General features: G+C 43.8%; 2 protein-coding genes and 1 long non-coding RNA gene across 6 annotated transcripts in view; 1 reads left to right on the top strand and 2 right to left on the bottom strand.

Annotated features, from left to right (window-relative positions):
• The window catches only part of txk (TXK tyrosine kinase), a 10,734-nt gene extending 8,135 nt beyond the window's left edge, over nt 1-2,599 (bottom strand). The window contains exon 1 of the mRNA XM_061031665.1: nt 2,286-2,599. Coding sequence (XP_060887648.1) covers nt 2,286-2,298 — 13 coding nt within the window. The 5' untranslated portion in view covers nt 2,299-2,599. The remainder of the gene's footprint in view (nt 1-2,285) is intronic.
• Nucleotides 2,600-3,716: 1,117 nt separating this feature from the next.
• On the top strand, nt 3,717-13,818 carry tec (tec protein tyrosine kinase). 4 transcript variants are annotated; one of them, XM_061031675.1, is made up of 18 exons: nt 3,717-3,850; nt 5,012-5,216; nt 5,791-5,895; nt 6,157-6,238; nt 7,342-7,470; nt 7,684-7,736; nt 8,278-8,477; nt 8,585-8,650; nt 9,808-9,862; nt 10,093-10,175; nt 10,520-10,653; nt 11,241-11,315; nt 11,395-11,566; nt 11,803-12,019; nt 12,117-12,181; nt 12,752-12,870; nt 13,057-13,214; nt 13,295-13,818. In XM_061031675.1, exons 2-18 carry the CDS (start codon nt 5,079-5,081, stop codon nt 13,376-13,378), a joined length of 1,935 nt encoding a protein of 644 aa, XP_060887658.1. In that variant the 5' UTR covers nt 3,717-3,850; nt 5,012-5,078; the 3' UTR covers nt 13,379-13,818. The 4 variants fall into 4 exon arrangements, with proteins under 4 accessions (XP_060887658.1, XP_060887657.1, XP_060887656.1 ...); XM_061031674.1 differs by having other exon boundaries at nt 3,728-3,849; nt 5,029-5,216; XM_061031673.1 differs by lacking the exon at nt 3,717-3,850 and having other exon boundaries at nt 3,861-5,216.
• A 95-nt stretch (nt 13,819-13,913) lies between these two features.
• LOC132958696 (uncharacterized) lies at nt 13,914-14,187 on the bottom strand. The gene is made up of 2 exons (XR_009666813.1): nt 14,079-14,187; nt 13,914-14,033 (listed from the first exon to the last, which is right to left on the bottom strand). It is a non-coding gene; the product is annotated as an uncharacterized LOC132958696 (long non-coding RNA).
• Between the last annotated feature and the right edge of the window lie 588 nt (nt 14,188-14,775).

Consider the following 14,775-nt stretch of genomic DNA (forward strand, 5'->3'; position numbering starts at 1 on the left):
CAGAGCTCTCTCTCTCTGTGTGTCTCTCTCTCTCTCTGTGTGTGTCTCTCTCTCTCTCTCTCTCTCTCTGTGTGTCTCTCTCTCTCTCTGTGTGTGTCTCTCTCTCTCTCTCTCTTGGTGTGTCTCTCTCTCTCTCTCGCTCTCTGTGTGTGTCTCTCTCTCTCTCTCTGTGTCTCTGTGGTTTGGAGTAGGAGGTCTTTGTCAGGAAGTTTAGTTTCCTTTCTGCAGAGCTCTCTCTCTCTCTCTCAGAGCGTGTGTTGTGGGCGAACGAGCAGCTGTGTGTGGGTCATTTTCTCACAGCTCGTGTGTGTGTGCTCGTCTTCCTGTTTCTCTCCATGTGTGAGTCTGACTCATAGACTGTAAATATTATCATCTTATAGTCTGACACATCTTCAGAACATCGCTCCTCACGTGACCTCAGCGAGGATGCTGAAATAAAAAGACTCGCTGAGTTCTGATCTCACGAGGAGCGATGATGAAGTCCTGGTCCTGGTTTCTGGTTTATGAAGACACTTTAATGTGACTGAGTCATATTTTTACTGTTCTTCTTGTAGTGTGCGGCGCGTGAGCTACCAAAACGAGCCAGCTGTGTGACGGAGGTCGGGGTTTTTTATTGAAGCAGCCAGCTGCCGTGAAGCGCATGACAATAAAACACAGCTGCGCTTTCTCTTCCTTTGAGCGCGAGAGAAAAACAGAAGTGAAACTTTCCCTTTAACCTCGACATGTTTCTATGAAGTGAGCAGGTCACATACTTAACACACAGTCACTGCAGCCGTGTTGTATCAGCCGATATCAAATCAAAAAAAGAGGAAAGAAGAAGCTTCATTTCATTTTGGAGCACATGCTCGAAGTATGACTCTGTAAAAACAGTCAGTGTGACGTCTCCATCAGCTCCACACGAGCTCCGGTTCTGTCAGGACCGTTTAAAGAGGCGGCGCCTGCGAGCTCGTTATCCAGGATCACCTGACGACACCTGCTTCCAGTTAGAGCTCTTTTGAAGCTCGCTCTCTCTGCTCTCGGGATGAGATGAAGGCTGACCGGACAGAGAGAGGAGGTCTGTGCAGAGTTTCTTTAACGGCTTTAAAAAAAACCCACAGATTGTGCCGGAGCGGAGCCACGTTCAGGGACACGTTTGCATTTGTATTTTTTGCATTTGTAAATTTGATTTAATTCAAACAAACAATAAAGTTAAGAAAAACAAACACACATAAAATCTCACATTTTGAATGAAAAGGAGCAGAAAGAAGACTAATCTTATAATATCTGCAGCTCTTTCACAAAACATTAATTAAAACAAAAGAGAACACTTAATTCAAAAGTGTTTTGAATTAACACTACAAATACTACGACCTCTGACAGCAGAACCTGAAGTAGTATTGAAGTAAGTAAGATCATCAAGGTCTCCAAACCACTTTCTGAAAGTCTCTGTCTTGGAATCGAAATCGTTTTTACTCAGTCTTGTCTCGGTTTCAGACTGGGCGGACTTTGGATTTTAAATCAAGACTGATCGGCTATTTCTCCACGTCATCACTGAGATTAGAAGGAAAACTCCTCTTTCTAAAAGCACAAATAACTTCAATTCATTTGAAATTTGATTTTTATCAACCGGTGTTACGGTGAGGGACACGCCCCCTACACTCATATTTATGGTCTTGGTCCTGCCTCGGTCTCAGAGCCCTCTGGTCTCGGGTACGTCTTGGTCTCGGTTAGTCTGGCCCTGAAGGCATCACTACCTTGAAGCTTTGTGCTCAGAGTGAAGTTTTGAGTGAAAACGTTTATCCCCTGTTTTTAAAGAGCACCCAACACACTTTAAAAAAAACATTTTCTCTGTGTATGGAGGCTGTGGTCGTCCAAGCGGGCGGCCCAGGTTCGAATCCGACCTGTGGCTCCTTTCTCGCATTTCACTACTCTCTCTCTCTCCCTGATTTGCGACTCTATCCACTGACCTATCTCTCCATTAAAGGCCCAAAAAGACCTGAAATAAATAAATAAAAACATTTTCTCATTGTCTACGTTGACAACATCCAGTAGCCACCCCCCCCCCCTCTCTCCCCTTTGTCTCTTGTAGTTATTCTGACCTTTCACACGCCTTCACATGAAGAGCAGTTATACTTTCAGTTCATCATGTTGTCATCCTGAACGCGTCATTTGACTTCTTATGTAACCTGCAGGACGGACGTTTCTATAAATGAACCTTTTGTAAAAACCTTCTTCTTAGAGTCCTTCATGTCAAATAAAGTTCTAGCGTGTTATTTACTCTTCAGATTCTAGACGAGGGAACTTACTTGAGTGAATCATGATGGAGCGTCTTTTCGTCTGTTCTTCTTTAACCTTTAACCTTTAATCCTGCCTCTTCCTCCTCTTCGTCTTCAGCTCCAGACTTTCTTTCTTCTGTGAAGTTGTTCGAGGTCGGCAATGATAGCTCTGCGTTCAGTTGCATAGAGAGAGTCGGTGTGATGCTTCAGGTGGGAAATAGCTGAGCAAGACACAAAGGGCGAGAGAGAGAGAGAGATAGAGAGAGAGAGAGAGGCAGGTGGGTGGAGGATGTAGAGCGGGGTGAAGGTGAGAAAAAAGTGAAGACGAGAGAACAAAAAAAAGCAGAAGAGAGAGAGAGAGAGAGAGAGCGAGAGCGAGCGAGACATAAAGAAAGATACAGAGAGGAAGTGAAAGAGTGACGTCGATTTAACCACAAAGCATCCGTCTCTGTGATGAACACACACATCGAAACACACTAATGCACTTAAACCTCATAATGCAGAAATTAACTCTCCACCACTTACTGAGTAAAACAGAGACTTTATATAGAAGTGACATGAAAACATGTGTGTGAAGTTTCTTGTTCTAAATCCACTCTGATCCTGTATTTGATCATGTCTATAAACCCCTCTATTTCAGCCCTGCTCAGAACAGGCTGTTTCTGTGTCTGTACCTTTAAATATGTAAATGAGCTGTGTCTGACCACACCCCCTCTCTTTGAAGGGCTTTGGGTGTACTCGGTGCTTTCTCGCTCCATGTCCTATTGTTTACGGTGAGAAGGCAGACTCAGAGGGCAGAACAAACACCTAGCTGTGGGAGTGTCACCCACCTGGGGGAGGGGCTACTGCCCTTTGTGATGTCATGAAGGGAAAATCTCCAAACGGCCTGTTTGAGCGCACATTTTCTGAAAAGTGGAGCAGGCAGAAGACTGAGAGGATGGACTTTTCTCATCATTGGGGGGTTTGTTGACGGACTAGAGACACATGTTAGAGTTAGAGGAACATGGTGAAGAGGATTTTGAATACGTGACCTTTAAAGAGGACGCAATTAATCTAAACAGTGACTGCCTACTTTTATGGCGGTTCTGATTCTGGAAGTAAAATCTCCGACTTTTACTTCCAGAACCAGAATGTTGAGCCATATGAAGTCGCCCAATTCTAATCTCCTTGAGTGACTCTGTCAAACTGTTTTGTTAGCTGACTTTTTATCTCAACAAAGCCAAATTTTCATTTTTATTTTTTTAACTGGTGGAAATGGGCTTCCATAGTTATCAGAAAAACTGATGAAACAGCCACAAACAGCTTTTAACCACTCTGCGCTTTACGTGATCTGACGTCACACAGCACTGACCTCGTTGGCTCTACGGACACACGCGCACACGCACACACACGCACACACACACGCACACACACACACACACACACACACACACACACACACTGCGGGTAGAGCAGTGAGGAAGTTTTAGTTTCTTGTGTGTCCGCCCCCCTCTCTCTCTGTCTTCATTTCCTGAATCCCGCCGCTCGGATTTTCGGCAGCTTTGGGAAACAAACGCACAAAGATGAACTTTTAAAAGAGCTAATGACGATTTAAGGTAAGGTGAGGGGGGGTAAACAGAACAGCTGATGACGACATTTGATTTAGGCTGTCACGTTAAGGAGCTCAATGTTACGTAAAACTCTGACAAAGCAGCAGCTGTGAGCTGCATTTGAATTAAAATCTGATTTTAAACTCAGATTAATGAATGAAGACAGAAACAGAGGATGACGTCAGAGGACGGCGCGTTTTAAAGCGAGACGTGAAGGGGGAAAGTTCAACATTTAGAGCCTTAACTATAATTTAAAACAATAATCGCTCATTTAAGTGTTTAATATGAATGTTGAGGTTATGTGTGTTTGAACAGACACGTGTTTTAATCACCTAATCTCTCTGAAATAAAGTAAATCCACCTGTAAACACCACCTGTGTTCTGGGAGCGTTTAGGCAACTCGCTTCCTTTTGCTGCATTCAAGTGCCGTTGGACATAATGGTGTCGTCGGTGAAAATCACGTTAAACCTGGATTTCTGGTTTAAAAATAAGTATAAAGAATAAATACTTGAAGGGGAAAAGCAGTGTTCTGTGAAGATCTCTAGAACAAGAGTAAGTCAGACATTTTAATTTGAGATTTATTAAGTAAAAGTTCAAAAATAATTAGCTTGGCTCATTGTAGGTTGCAAAATTATGCATATATACTTTTTTGTTAAAAAACAGTGTTGTCTTTAAGGGGTCAGGAGGATTTGATGCATTTAGACCCTCACAAACTGAGGTCAAACAGCTCGAAGGAACGGGAACAAAGGTCAATGTGTGATGTCATGAGGTCAGTGTGTGATGTCATGAGGTCAATGTGTGATGTCATGAGGTCAATGTGTGATGTCATGAGGTCAATGTGTAATGTCATGAGGTCAATGTGTGATGTCATGAGGTCAATGTGTGATGTCATGAGGTCAATGTGTGATGTCATGAGGTCAATGTGTGATGTCATGAGGTCAGTGTGTGATGTCATGAGGTCAATGTGTGATGTCATGAGGTGGACTCGTCAGCTACATCACTGAGACTACAGGGAGACACTGAGGACGAGTATCTACAAGGATAAAAAATAAATCTGCATTAATTTCAAACCTAAATGAATCACGATTAACTATTTAATGACCGCCCTAATAGTTCATCTCAGAGGAAAAGAAAATGTTTCTAAATAAACTTTGCTCATCTCCTCAGCTCATCTCCAGCCTCCTGCCTCCTGACGATACCGGCCAATGGGCTGAGTCCGTGGACGGGGGCCAGGATGAGTGAAGAGGTGCTATTGGAGGAGAGGCTCATCAAGCGGTCGCAGCAGAAGAAGAGGACGTCGCCGCAGAACTACAAGGAGAGGCTGTTTGTCCTCACCAGGAGCCGGCTGACGTACTACGACAGGAAAGCAGAGGTCACTTTTTATTCAGCGTTAAGAAAAATGTGGATAAATTCTACTTTACCTACACGGCTGGATAATTTTAAAGATCCAATCAGTGAGATGTACCCACACGGCCGTTTTGGACGCCCCTCAGTTTGTCAGATATGAGAGCAGTTATCAGGTCAACAGGTGTTGCAGCGATGGAAGCGGTCAAGAGAAGTGGTTCAGATAGAAGTGATTGTACCCGACCTAAAAAGCCTCTGCATGTTTCTAATAAGCTCCACGAGCAGAAACGTGCTCAAACTAGGATCAATATTGGAGATGCTTTTGAAAAATGGAGAGAGGTTAGAACACAGAAAGGTTTACAGACCCATGCAGAGCTGGATAAACACTGAAGCTTCAGAGTCCACCACATGGTGACCTGTGTGAGCATGGACTCTAGAGAGGAGGGGGGGGGGGGAGACAGCTCTCTATGATGTTTAGAATTTAGACTGCAGTACCCATTTTAACCACTAGGGGGTCAGAGGTACATACTGCTCCGCCTCTCATTAGGAAATTAAATATTTTAGTGTGAGATATAATCTTCTGTTGCTGGTTCCGTCCACAGAAGAAGTTCAGGAGAGGCTGGATCGAGCTGAGCTGCATCAGGTGTGTGGAGATCGTGAAGAACGGAGGAGGGATCATCCCCTGCCAGAACAAATACCCCTTTCAGGTACAGACCCACATCAAACTCGTTGTTTTGGCCTTGACTCTATCAGTAACAATCACTGACTGTTAGGCAGAGAGAAACAAATATATACAGACATTTAAAAGAAATAAATCAGCTCTCAGGTTGTCACCTTCGGCCGACCACGAGTTCTTTTCGTTTTGTTTTGTGTGACTTTTTATGGTTTTAATTAGAGACAGGAAGTGGATCGAGTCAGACATCAGAGAGAGAGAGATAAGAGAACGACACGTTTGTGTTTGTGTTCAGGTGGTTTACGACACCAACACTCTGTACGTGTTCGCACCGAGTCACGACAGCAGAAGTCTGTGGGTCCAAAGCCTTAAAGAGGGTAAGTCTCTATTCTATTCTATTCTATTCTATTAGTTTATATTTGTTTTAATTCTGTGTTGATCTATTCTATTTGTTTCTAGTCTATTCTTTTCTCTTCTCCTCTTAGTTTCTATTCTATTTGTCTCTATTTGTTTCTAATCTATACATTTCTATTTTCTTCTCTACTTGTCTATTCTATTTGTTTCTATTTGTTTTAATTCTGTGTTGATCTATTCTATTTGTTTCTATTCTTTTCTCTTCTCTTAGTGTCTATTCTATTTGTGTCTATTTGTTTCTTTTCTATTGTATTTGTTTCTATTTGTTTTAATTCTGTGTTGATCTATTCTATTTGTTTCTAGTCTATTCTATTTGTTTCTTTTCTATACATTTCTATTGTCTTCTCTACTTGTCTATTGTATTTGTCTCTATTCGTTTCACAGGAAAGTTATTTTTAAACTTTTGCCCCGACTTCTTTTCACACCTGAAACTGGTTTTCACACCCACGGTGCGGTGGATCAAAAGTCCCATCAGCCCCGGCTGTTTCCATCTCTGTTCGCTGGTACTCGCCGTGGTGACTGAACGTGTATAATCCAAGCGGCAAACCTCCAGTGTTGAAACATGAAGCCGATGTTGAAGTGTAAAATCCTGCAGTTCCTCGAGTGTCCACTAGAGGCTGGCTGCAGAAGCACAGGAAGTCACATACACACCCATTCTAAAAAGTCTGTTTTTACAGCAGAGATTAACATGTTTACAGCCTGGTTCAAAAAACCAAATAGGTGTGATTAGCTCATGTCTCGATGGACACACACTGTACGGGGGGTGAATGTTTTGATGACTCATCAGTTTTGATTTGATGAAGGATAAGAGTTATTCACAATAAGGCGTGTAGCTGACCTGATTGACAGGTGGGCGCGGTGTAACGGTTTGTCAGGAGGTTTAAAACCCGCCTCAGCTCCAGCTCTCAGCCTGTCGTTAGGTTGACTGAAAGTTAGACTGAGACAGCATTTCCAGCATGGAGACCGCCATCGATGGGACTCCAGCGCCCCCTGCAGGAACAGACGGGTGAAACATTCATATTTACAATCTGTGGTGATGGACTCTGACTTCTTTTTGTGTCCGCAGAGATCAAAGACAACTCAGTGATCCTGGCAAAGTTCCATCCTCAGTTCTGGCAGGAGGGGGCGTGGCTCTGCTGTCGTCAGGCAGAAAAGCAGGCGCTGGGCTGTGAGGAGTACAACCTGTTTGGAGACAGTAAGAGGACACCTCGACCTGAAATCACTTCAGAAACAAACCACAGCTCAGATATTTAGATTAATGATGGTTTAAATATAAAGAGTGTTTTTACAGTGTAAATGAGAAACTCTTGATTCACCAAGTGTGAAAGAAAAACAGGAAGTGACTCTCTTCAAACTGACTTCACAACATGATAAACATCTTTACGGTTTCTGTTCCTTCTTTTTGTAGTTTCTAGAAAACCTCTACCCCCGATTCCTGGAGAGGAGCGGAAAAACGAGAAGGTAACCCACACACACACACACACACACACACAGACACACACAGACACACACACACACACAGACACACACACACAGACACACAGAGACACACACACACACAGACACACACACACACACACAGACACACACACACTGTTACACACACACACAGACACACACACACACACACACACACACACACACAGAGACACACACACACAGACACACAGAGACACACACACACTGTTACACACAGACACACAGACACACACACACACACACGCACACACACACACTGTTACACACACACACACACACACACACACACACACACACACACACACAGACACACACACACACACACTGTTACACACACACACACACACACACACAGACACACACACACACACACACACACAGACACACACACACACACTGTTACACACACACACACACACAGACACACACACACACACACACACACACAGACACACACACACACACACACACAGACACACACACACAGATAATTAACTACAGTCTGATCTCCACCTTGTTAAAGCAGCGTCGGCCGGCTCCGCCCCTCCCTCAGGCTGGTACAGATGATGATGGTGGTGATGAAGAGGAGGAGGAGATGGTGGTGGTGGCGTTGTACAGCTTTACGGCCACCGAGCCTCACGACCTGAGTCTGGTGAAAGGAGGCGAGTACGTCATCCTGGATCAGTCTGACGTCAACTGGTTCAAAGCACAAAACCAGTACGGGTGAGTGAGTCAGATATTTAACCCATGACCACCCGTCTGGACACGCCCCCTCTGTGTGAGTATCAGTGAATCCTCACCCCCCGTCTCCGTGTGTTTGTGATCCACAGAGAGGAAGGCTACATCCCGAGTAACTACGTCACGGAGAAGGAATCTGGAAACCTGGAGCAGTTTGTGTGAGCGGGTTAATCATTCCACAGTAAACACACACATTACTGTACCTGCAGAGCTTAAAGGCTTTCTATGTGATGTTTTCATCCAGCAGATGTCGCCCTTGAGCACCAGCATGAAACCAAAACAACTCGCGCTGCATTGTTGTGTTAGCATGCTAATGCTAGCGATCTTTATTCTGCTCGTATCTTCACACTGCATGTAAATTTACCTGAAATGAGCGTGATCTAGAAACACAGTTAAGCAGTGAGTACAGTATGTTATTCTTCTTTTCTCTAGTCCCTCAATTAAACAACTTTTATACGTGAGGGGAGGAGTCAGCCGGCCGTCCAGGCGATGTAAACAAACTGAAGATAGGACTCTGAAAACTCTGAAAACATCACAGACAGTGGGACTCGGGTGTTACACCCATTGTAGACAGTCATGACTCACAGAGTTATTTTCAGAGGAGATACTTGATTTATATTACATTTAAGTGTGAAACATCACATAGAAAGACTTTAATGTGTGCGGCGTGCGGGGGTCTCAGGACGTCAGAGGAATCATCCACACTTTATTCATTCTTCTGTACAAATGTTTGTCAGTCGATTGAAAACACTGATTTAAATTCTAACTCCTCGTATTGAAGATCTCAAACTGTAATTAATACTGCCCGACTGATATGAGATGTTTGGGGCCGATACTGCGGAAAAAAATCTGATACCAATATATCGGCCGATATCTTTCTTTAATGTATCTTCGATCTGTAGATATAGAAATACACATTTACTGTTTTGATCCTTCAGTTATCAAACACTTGTGGGAAAGATTTATAACAAAGTCAAGATGGCCGCTCTGCTGGAAAGTAACTGAGCATGTACGAGCATCACGGCTCGACTCTACAGAGGGATGATGCTCGTTGTAATCTATACAGCGCCCTCTGCTGGTGACAGAGAACTGCTAGTTAAATACAATGAAACTCAAATTAAATGATATTTGACTGGTGAATAAGTCGAGTAATATCGTTGCATATCTGAGATAAAATTAGACGATACTGAGAGTCGTTTGATCGGCTGATATCGGCGATTTATCGGTCGGACTCTGTTAATTATTTCAGCCTGAATCCATCTCGATGCATAAAGATAATCTGATGTTTTTATGATGACTTTGTTTGTTTTCTAAGATGGTACAGTAAACAAGTCAACAGGAACAAAGCGGAGGAGCTGCTGAGGAAGGAGGTGAGTCCTCGTACGCCATCTTGTTTCTCTTCTTCACGTCTCTGTTCTCCTCGCCGTGCTCGTCGTCATAGGACACGCCCTCTTTTTAACTTTTCCCTTCCTCCTCCTCCTGGGGCGAGGGAGTTATTTTCAGAGGATAGACTTTATTTCTGTTACGGTTAAGTGTGAAAAATCACATAAAGCCTTTAAGTTAGGTATTAATAAATGTGTGTCTGTGTCGCCCCCTGCAGGACAAAGAAGGAGCCTTCATTGTCAGAGACTCGAGCGCCGCAGGAACCTACACCGTCTCTCTCTACACCAAGTCTGCTGCAGGGTAAGAGCACGCCACGCAGCACGAAGCGAGTGGATTTTATTTTCCTGTCTGACGCTCTCATAGACGTAGACGGAGTAGAGTCGGCTTGTTGTCCAAAGTGGAGATATCAGTGCATTAATAATATCCTGACCTTTGACCTCTATAAACACCGGAGTAACTTTATGTAGCTCGCTGTGAGCCGTCAGTCTGGTAGAGCCGTGTGTGTGTGTGTGTGTGTGTGTGTGTGTGTGTGTGTGTGTGTGTGTGTGTGTGTGTGTGTGTGTGTGTGTGTGTGTGTGTGTGTGTGTGTGTGTGTGTGTGTGTGTGTGTGTGTGTTTGATTGTGTTGTTTTGTGTGTTTTGCAGAGAAGGACACTCAGCTATAAAACATTACCACATCAAGGAGACACAAAGCTCGCCGCCGCTCTTCTACTTGGCGGAGAAACACGTGTTCAGCTCCGTCCCCGACCTCATCGATTACCACAAACACAACGCAGCGGGTGAGCCGCACAAAGTCCAGACCGGACTAGACACAAAACCTCCACTGGGCCCCCTGCAACAGGACTCATGTTGGTATCAGGGAGACCAGGACCAGGACCTGGTCCCAGCAGAGGGCGGGTCCATGACGGATTACACAGAAGAACAAATTAAGAAATTGTTTAATAAATATAAATATTTTGAGACATTTTTTAAAATAAATATCTCATTCCAAGCAGCTGTGTTGATATTTCAATTTGTGTACATTTTGGCGCCCCCCTGTGGACAAGTAATGTAGTCGTCCCCTTTAAACCTAATCCAGATTTGGATCCTTGGTTGACAAACAGTGGATTACATAATTTTCCTGATAAAAACCTTTTGAACAACCGGACCCTGAGGCTAAGAGATGGAGGTGCAAAAAAAACCCCTCAGCCTCTAGTGGACACTCGAGGAACAGCAGGATTTTACATTTTCATATTGGCTTAAATTTTCAACACACTAGGGTGCTTTAATGTGGCTAACTGTGTGAGCTTTAAATTAAATGTCACACATACAGAAAATACATTTGAACAATCTCTCTCTCTCTTGTTTTTGTTTTTCTGTGTTTTAGGACTCGTTGCCAGGTTGAGGTACCCCGTAAGTAAACAGGACAAGTCTGCTCCGTCCACTGCTGGTTTCAGCTACGGTGAGCTAATGTTTCCTTTTCTACATGTTTGCCTTCATTTACTCTCTTCTAACCCTCCTCCTCCTCTGTTTCCCTCCAGACAAGTGGGAGATCAACCCCACCGAGCTGACCTTCATGAAGGAGGTGGGCAGCGGTCAGTTCGGTCTGGTGAGGCTCGGGAAGTGGAGGGCTCAGCACAAAGTGGCCATCAAGGCCATCAAAGAGGGAGCCATGTACGAGGAGGACTTCATCGAGGAGGCCAAAGTCATGATGTAAGGATGGTGGGGGGGGGGGGGGGGATGGCAGGAGATTTGAAAGGACCAATCAGAAGTGTGGAGATAAAAATCAGACATAATTTGATCTTTGCTGCCCTCTGCTGGTGATAAGAGCGAGGACTAAAGGATGATCTCTGCAGAAATAATAATAATCTAAAAACAGGACTTCAGTCATGTTTTAGGTCTTGACTTCTTCTCTCTCCATCTTTATTTTTTGTGTGTTTGTCTTGCAGGAAACTGTCCCACCCCAAGCTGGTGCAGCTGTACGGCGTGTGCAGCCAGCAAAGGCCCATCTACATCGTCACCGAGTTCATGGAGCTGGGCTGTCTGCTGAACTTCCTGAGGCAGCGGCGGGGCAGCTTCAGCGTGGGCTCGCTGCTCAGCATCTGCCTGGACGTCTGCGAGGGGATGGAGCACCTGGAGGCCAACGGCTTCATCCACAGAGACCTGGTGACCGCTGCCGACTTCAACACCCTTAAATAACCTCCTTTTGTTGTTTTTTTATAAATCACTGCTGAGTCCCTCCCTCCTCTTGTCTCTCGTGCAGGCTGCTAGAAACTGTCTGGTGAACGACTCTCTGGTGGTGAAGGTGTCCGACTTCGGCATGGCCAGGTAGAATTTAATCCCAACACACCAACACTCAAGGACTGTCAAATAGTCGAATGGAGCTTTGAAACCTGGAATTTATTATGTATAGAATATATTGAATTAGGACATTAAAGGAGCGATATGTAACTCTGACCCCTAGTGGTTAAAATGAGTACTGCAGTCTAAATTCTAAACATCATAGAGAGCTGTCTCCCCCCCCCTCCTCTCTAGAGTCCATGCTCACACAGGTCACCATGTGGTGGACTCTGAAGCTTCAGTGTTTATCCAGCTCTGCATGGGTCTGTAAACCTTTCTGTGTTCTAACCTCTCTCCATTTTTCAAAAGCATCTCCAATATTGATCCTAGTTTGAGCACGTTTCTGCTCGTGGAGCTTATTAGAAACATGCAGAGGCTTTTTAGGTCGGGTACAATCACTTGTATCTGAACCACTTCTCTTGCCCGCTTCCATCGCTGCAACACCTGTTGACCTGATAATAAGAGGGTTAGGCTTTTGTGCCCTCAATGGACACAGTCCGATCTTGATTTTGATTGGTCAGAACAACATTTTGATAAACCTTCCTGTGTTTCTTTAAGGTACGTGTTAGACGACCAGTACACCAGCTCATTGGGTGTTAAGTTCCCCGTGAAGTGGTCGCCTCCTGAAGTCTTCAACTTCTGCAAATACAGCAGCAAGTCGGACGTCTGGTCATATGGTGGGTAAAGACGTTGCTGTTTTTAAAAGTTTGCACTACAAAGGTGTTTTCAGGCACTCAAAACACTGTTGTCATGGAAACAAAAAACATAATCCCACCTAGGGTTACCGTTTTGGCTGAAATCATTTTTCTTTAGCTAACACGCTAACTGCTAACCAACATGAATTCTCTGCGTTGTGTTTCCAGGTGTGCTGATGTGGGAGGTGTTCTCAGAGGGTCGCATGCCGTTTGAACAGAATATGAACCATGAAGTGGTTAACATGGTAACCAACGGTCACAGACTCTACCGGCCTAAATTGGCCTCGCCCGCCATCTATGACATCATGCAGCTGTGTTGGCATGAGGTGAGAGCCGCGAGAAGCTATCTGTTTATGTTTTTTAAATTTAAAATCTGACTTTACGCTCTGTGATCCCTCGCTCTCAGAGGCAAGACGAGCGTCCGGCGTTCTCTCAGCTCTGCATGATGATCTCCGACAGTCTTGAAGTTGATGCCCCTCCCCCGAACTGACAAACCGTCCAATCAAGCTGCTTCCACAAATCACAGCTCCGTGTTGGGGCCAACATGGAGAACACGCTGATTTGGTAGCAGTGTCTGGAGATGGACAATGACGTGGGAAGGGTCGACCAATCACAACAGCTGGAGGTCCACTCATCCACCAATCACAGTGCAGCTGGACTGTCTCACATGGGATTTGTTTAACAGTTTATTTTTTGTTGTTTTAAAACTTTGACCCCGACGTGAAGTGAAAGAGAGGAAGAAGAACGTGTGAAAACTTTCACCGTGGGAACGTTAGCTCAGAACTTTACCTCCTGATCCTTCCAGTGATCTCTTGAACGGCGTCCATGTTTTCTCTCAGGCAGATAATCCCTTTATCAGATATCTGATGAGCATCAACAGGTTATATGAAGCTTCACTCAGTGTGGTATTTAAAGATTCTCACCAGGTCATCACTCATTGTCTTTCTTCAGTCGACTGAACCATCATCATTTCATCATCACACTTTTTATAGACAGTATTTTATCCTGATTAAATGTCACACAAACCCCTCCCCTCCCCCGCTCCTTCATTCACAGTCAGTTTAATTAATGGTTAAATATGAAACGACGCTATACCATAAGGTACATATCATAACTTTACGATACGATACATTATAATAAGTTACCTTATATTACGATACGATACATTATAATAAGTTACCTTATATTACGAACCGATACATTATAATAAGTTACGTTATGTTACGATACGATTTAATTAATAATTTAAAAAACGAATGAAACAAAGTTGAAACCACAAACTGTTTCATCAAAGTGGAAATTACTATTAAAAACATTTTAAATGCCTCTGTCTGTAATATTTCCATTTTTCAACTCACCTCACGACTATTAGCTTAGCGTTAGCATAGTTTTCATGCGATTCCCAGCATTTTAACTGTCAACATGTTCGTGACTGATGCTAATATTCAGCGACGCTGGACGTCTCACTCTGCTGCACAAACTCAGATTTTATTAATTTGAATAAAAAAAACTGAACTGATGTTTCTCCTCTTCTGTTTTTTTATCCTCTGGTATCGTCTATGGTTCAATTCAAGTCAAGTCAAGTCAACTTTATTTATATAGAACATTTATAACAGCCGAGGCGGACCAAAGTGCTGTACAGTAAATTAGGCAAAATACATTACATCATAAAGACACGTAAAAGCAAAAATTAAAAGTAAATTAAAACACAAAACAATAGTAAAAGTTCTAGTAGACACTGCTGCTGGGATAAAACACTCAACTAGAGATAAAAGCCAAGGAAAAGAAATGGGTTTTTAAAAGTGACTTGAACTGCTCAGTTGTGGCAGCAGATCTTATTTTAAATGGTAATCTGTTCCAAAGTGTCGGAGCTGCAACAGAAAAGGC

The sequence above is a fragment of the Labrus mixtus genome, chromosome 23 (assembly GCF_963584025.1).
Source record: "Labrus mixtus chromosome 23, fLabMix1.1, whole genome shotgun sequence".
NCBI classification, from domain to species: Eukaryota; Metazoa; Chordata; class Actinopteri; order Labriformes; family Labridae; genus Labrus; species Labrus mixtus.

Bases quoted from the DNA above. Each gene is read 5' to 3' on its own strand.
- tec (XM_061031675.1), top strand. From the start codon at position 5,079: ATGAGTGAAGAGGTGCTATTGGAGGAGAGGCTCATCAAGCGGTCGCAG. The intron at 7,471-7,683 runs GTAAGAGGACAC...TTCTTTTTGTAG, and splicing joins GTACAACCTGTTTGGAGACA to TTTCTAGAAAACCTCTACCC. The intron at 11,316-11,394 runs GTGAGCTAATGT...GTTTCCCTCCAG, and splicing joins CACTGCTGGTTTCAGCTACG to ACAAGTGGGAGATCAACCCC.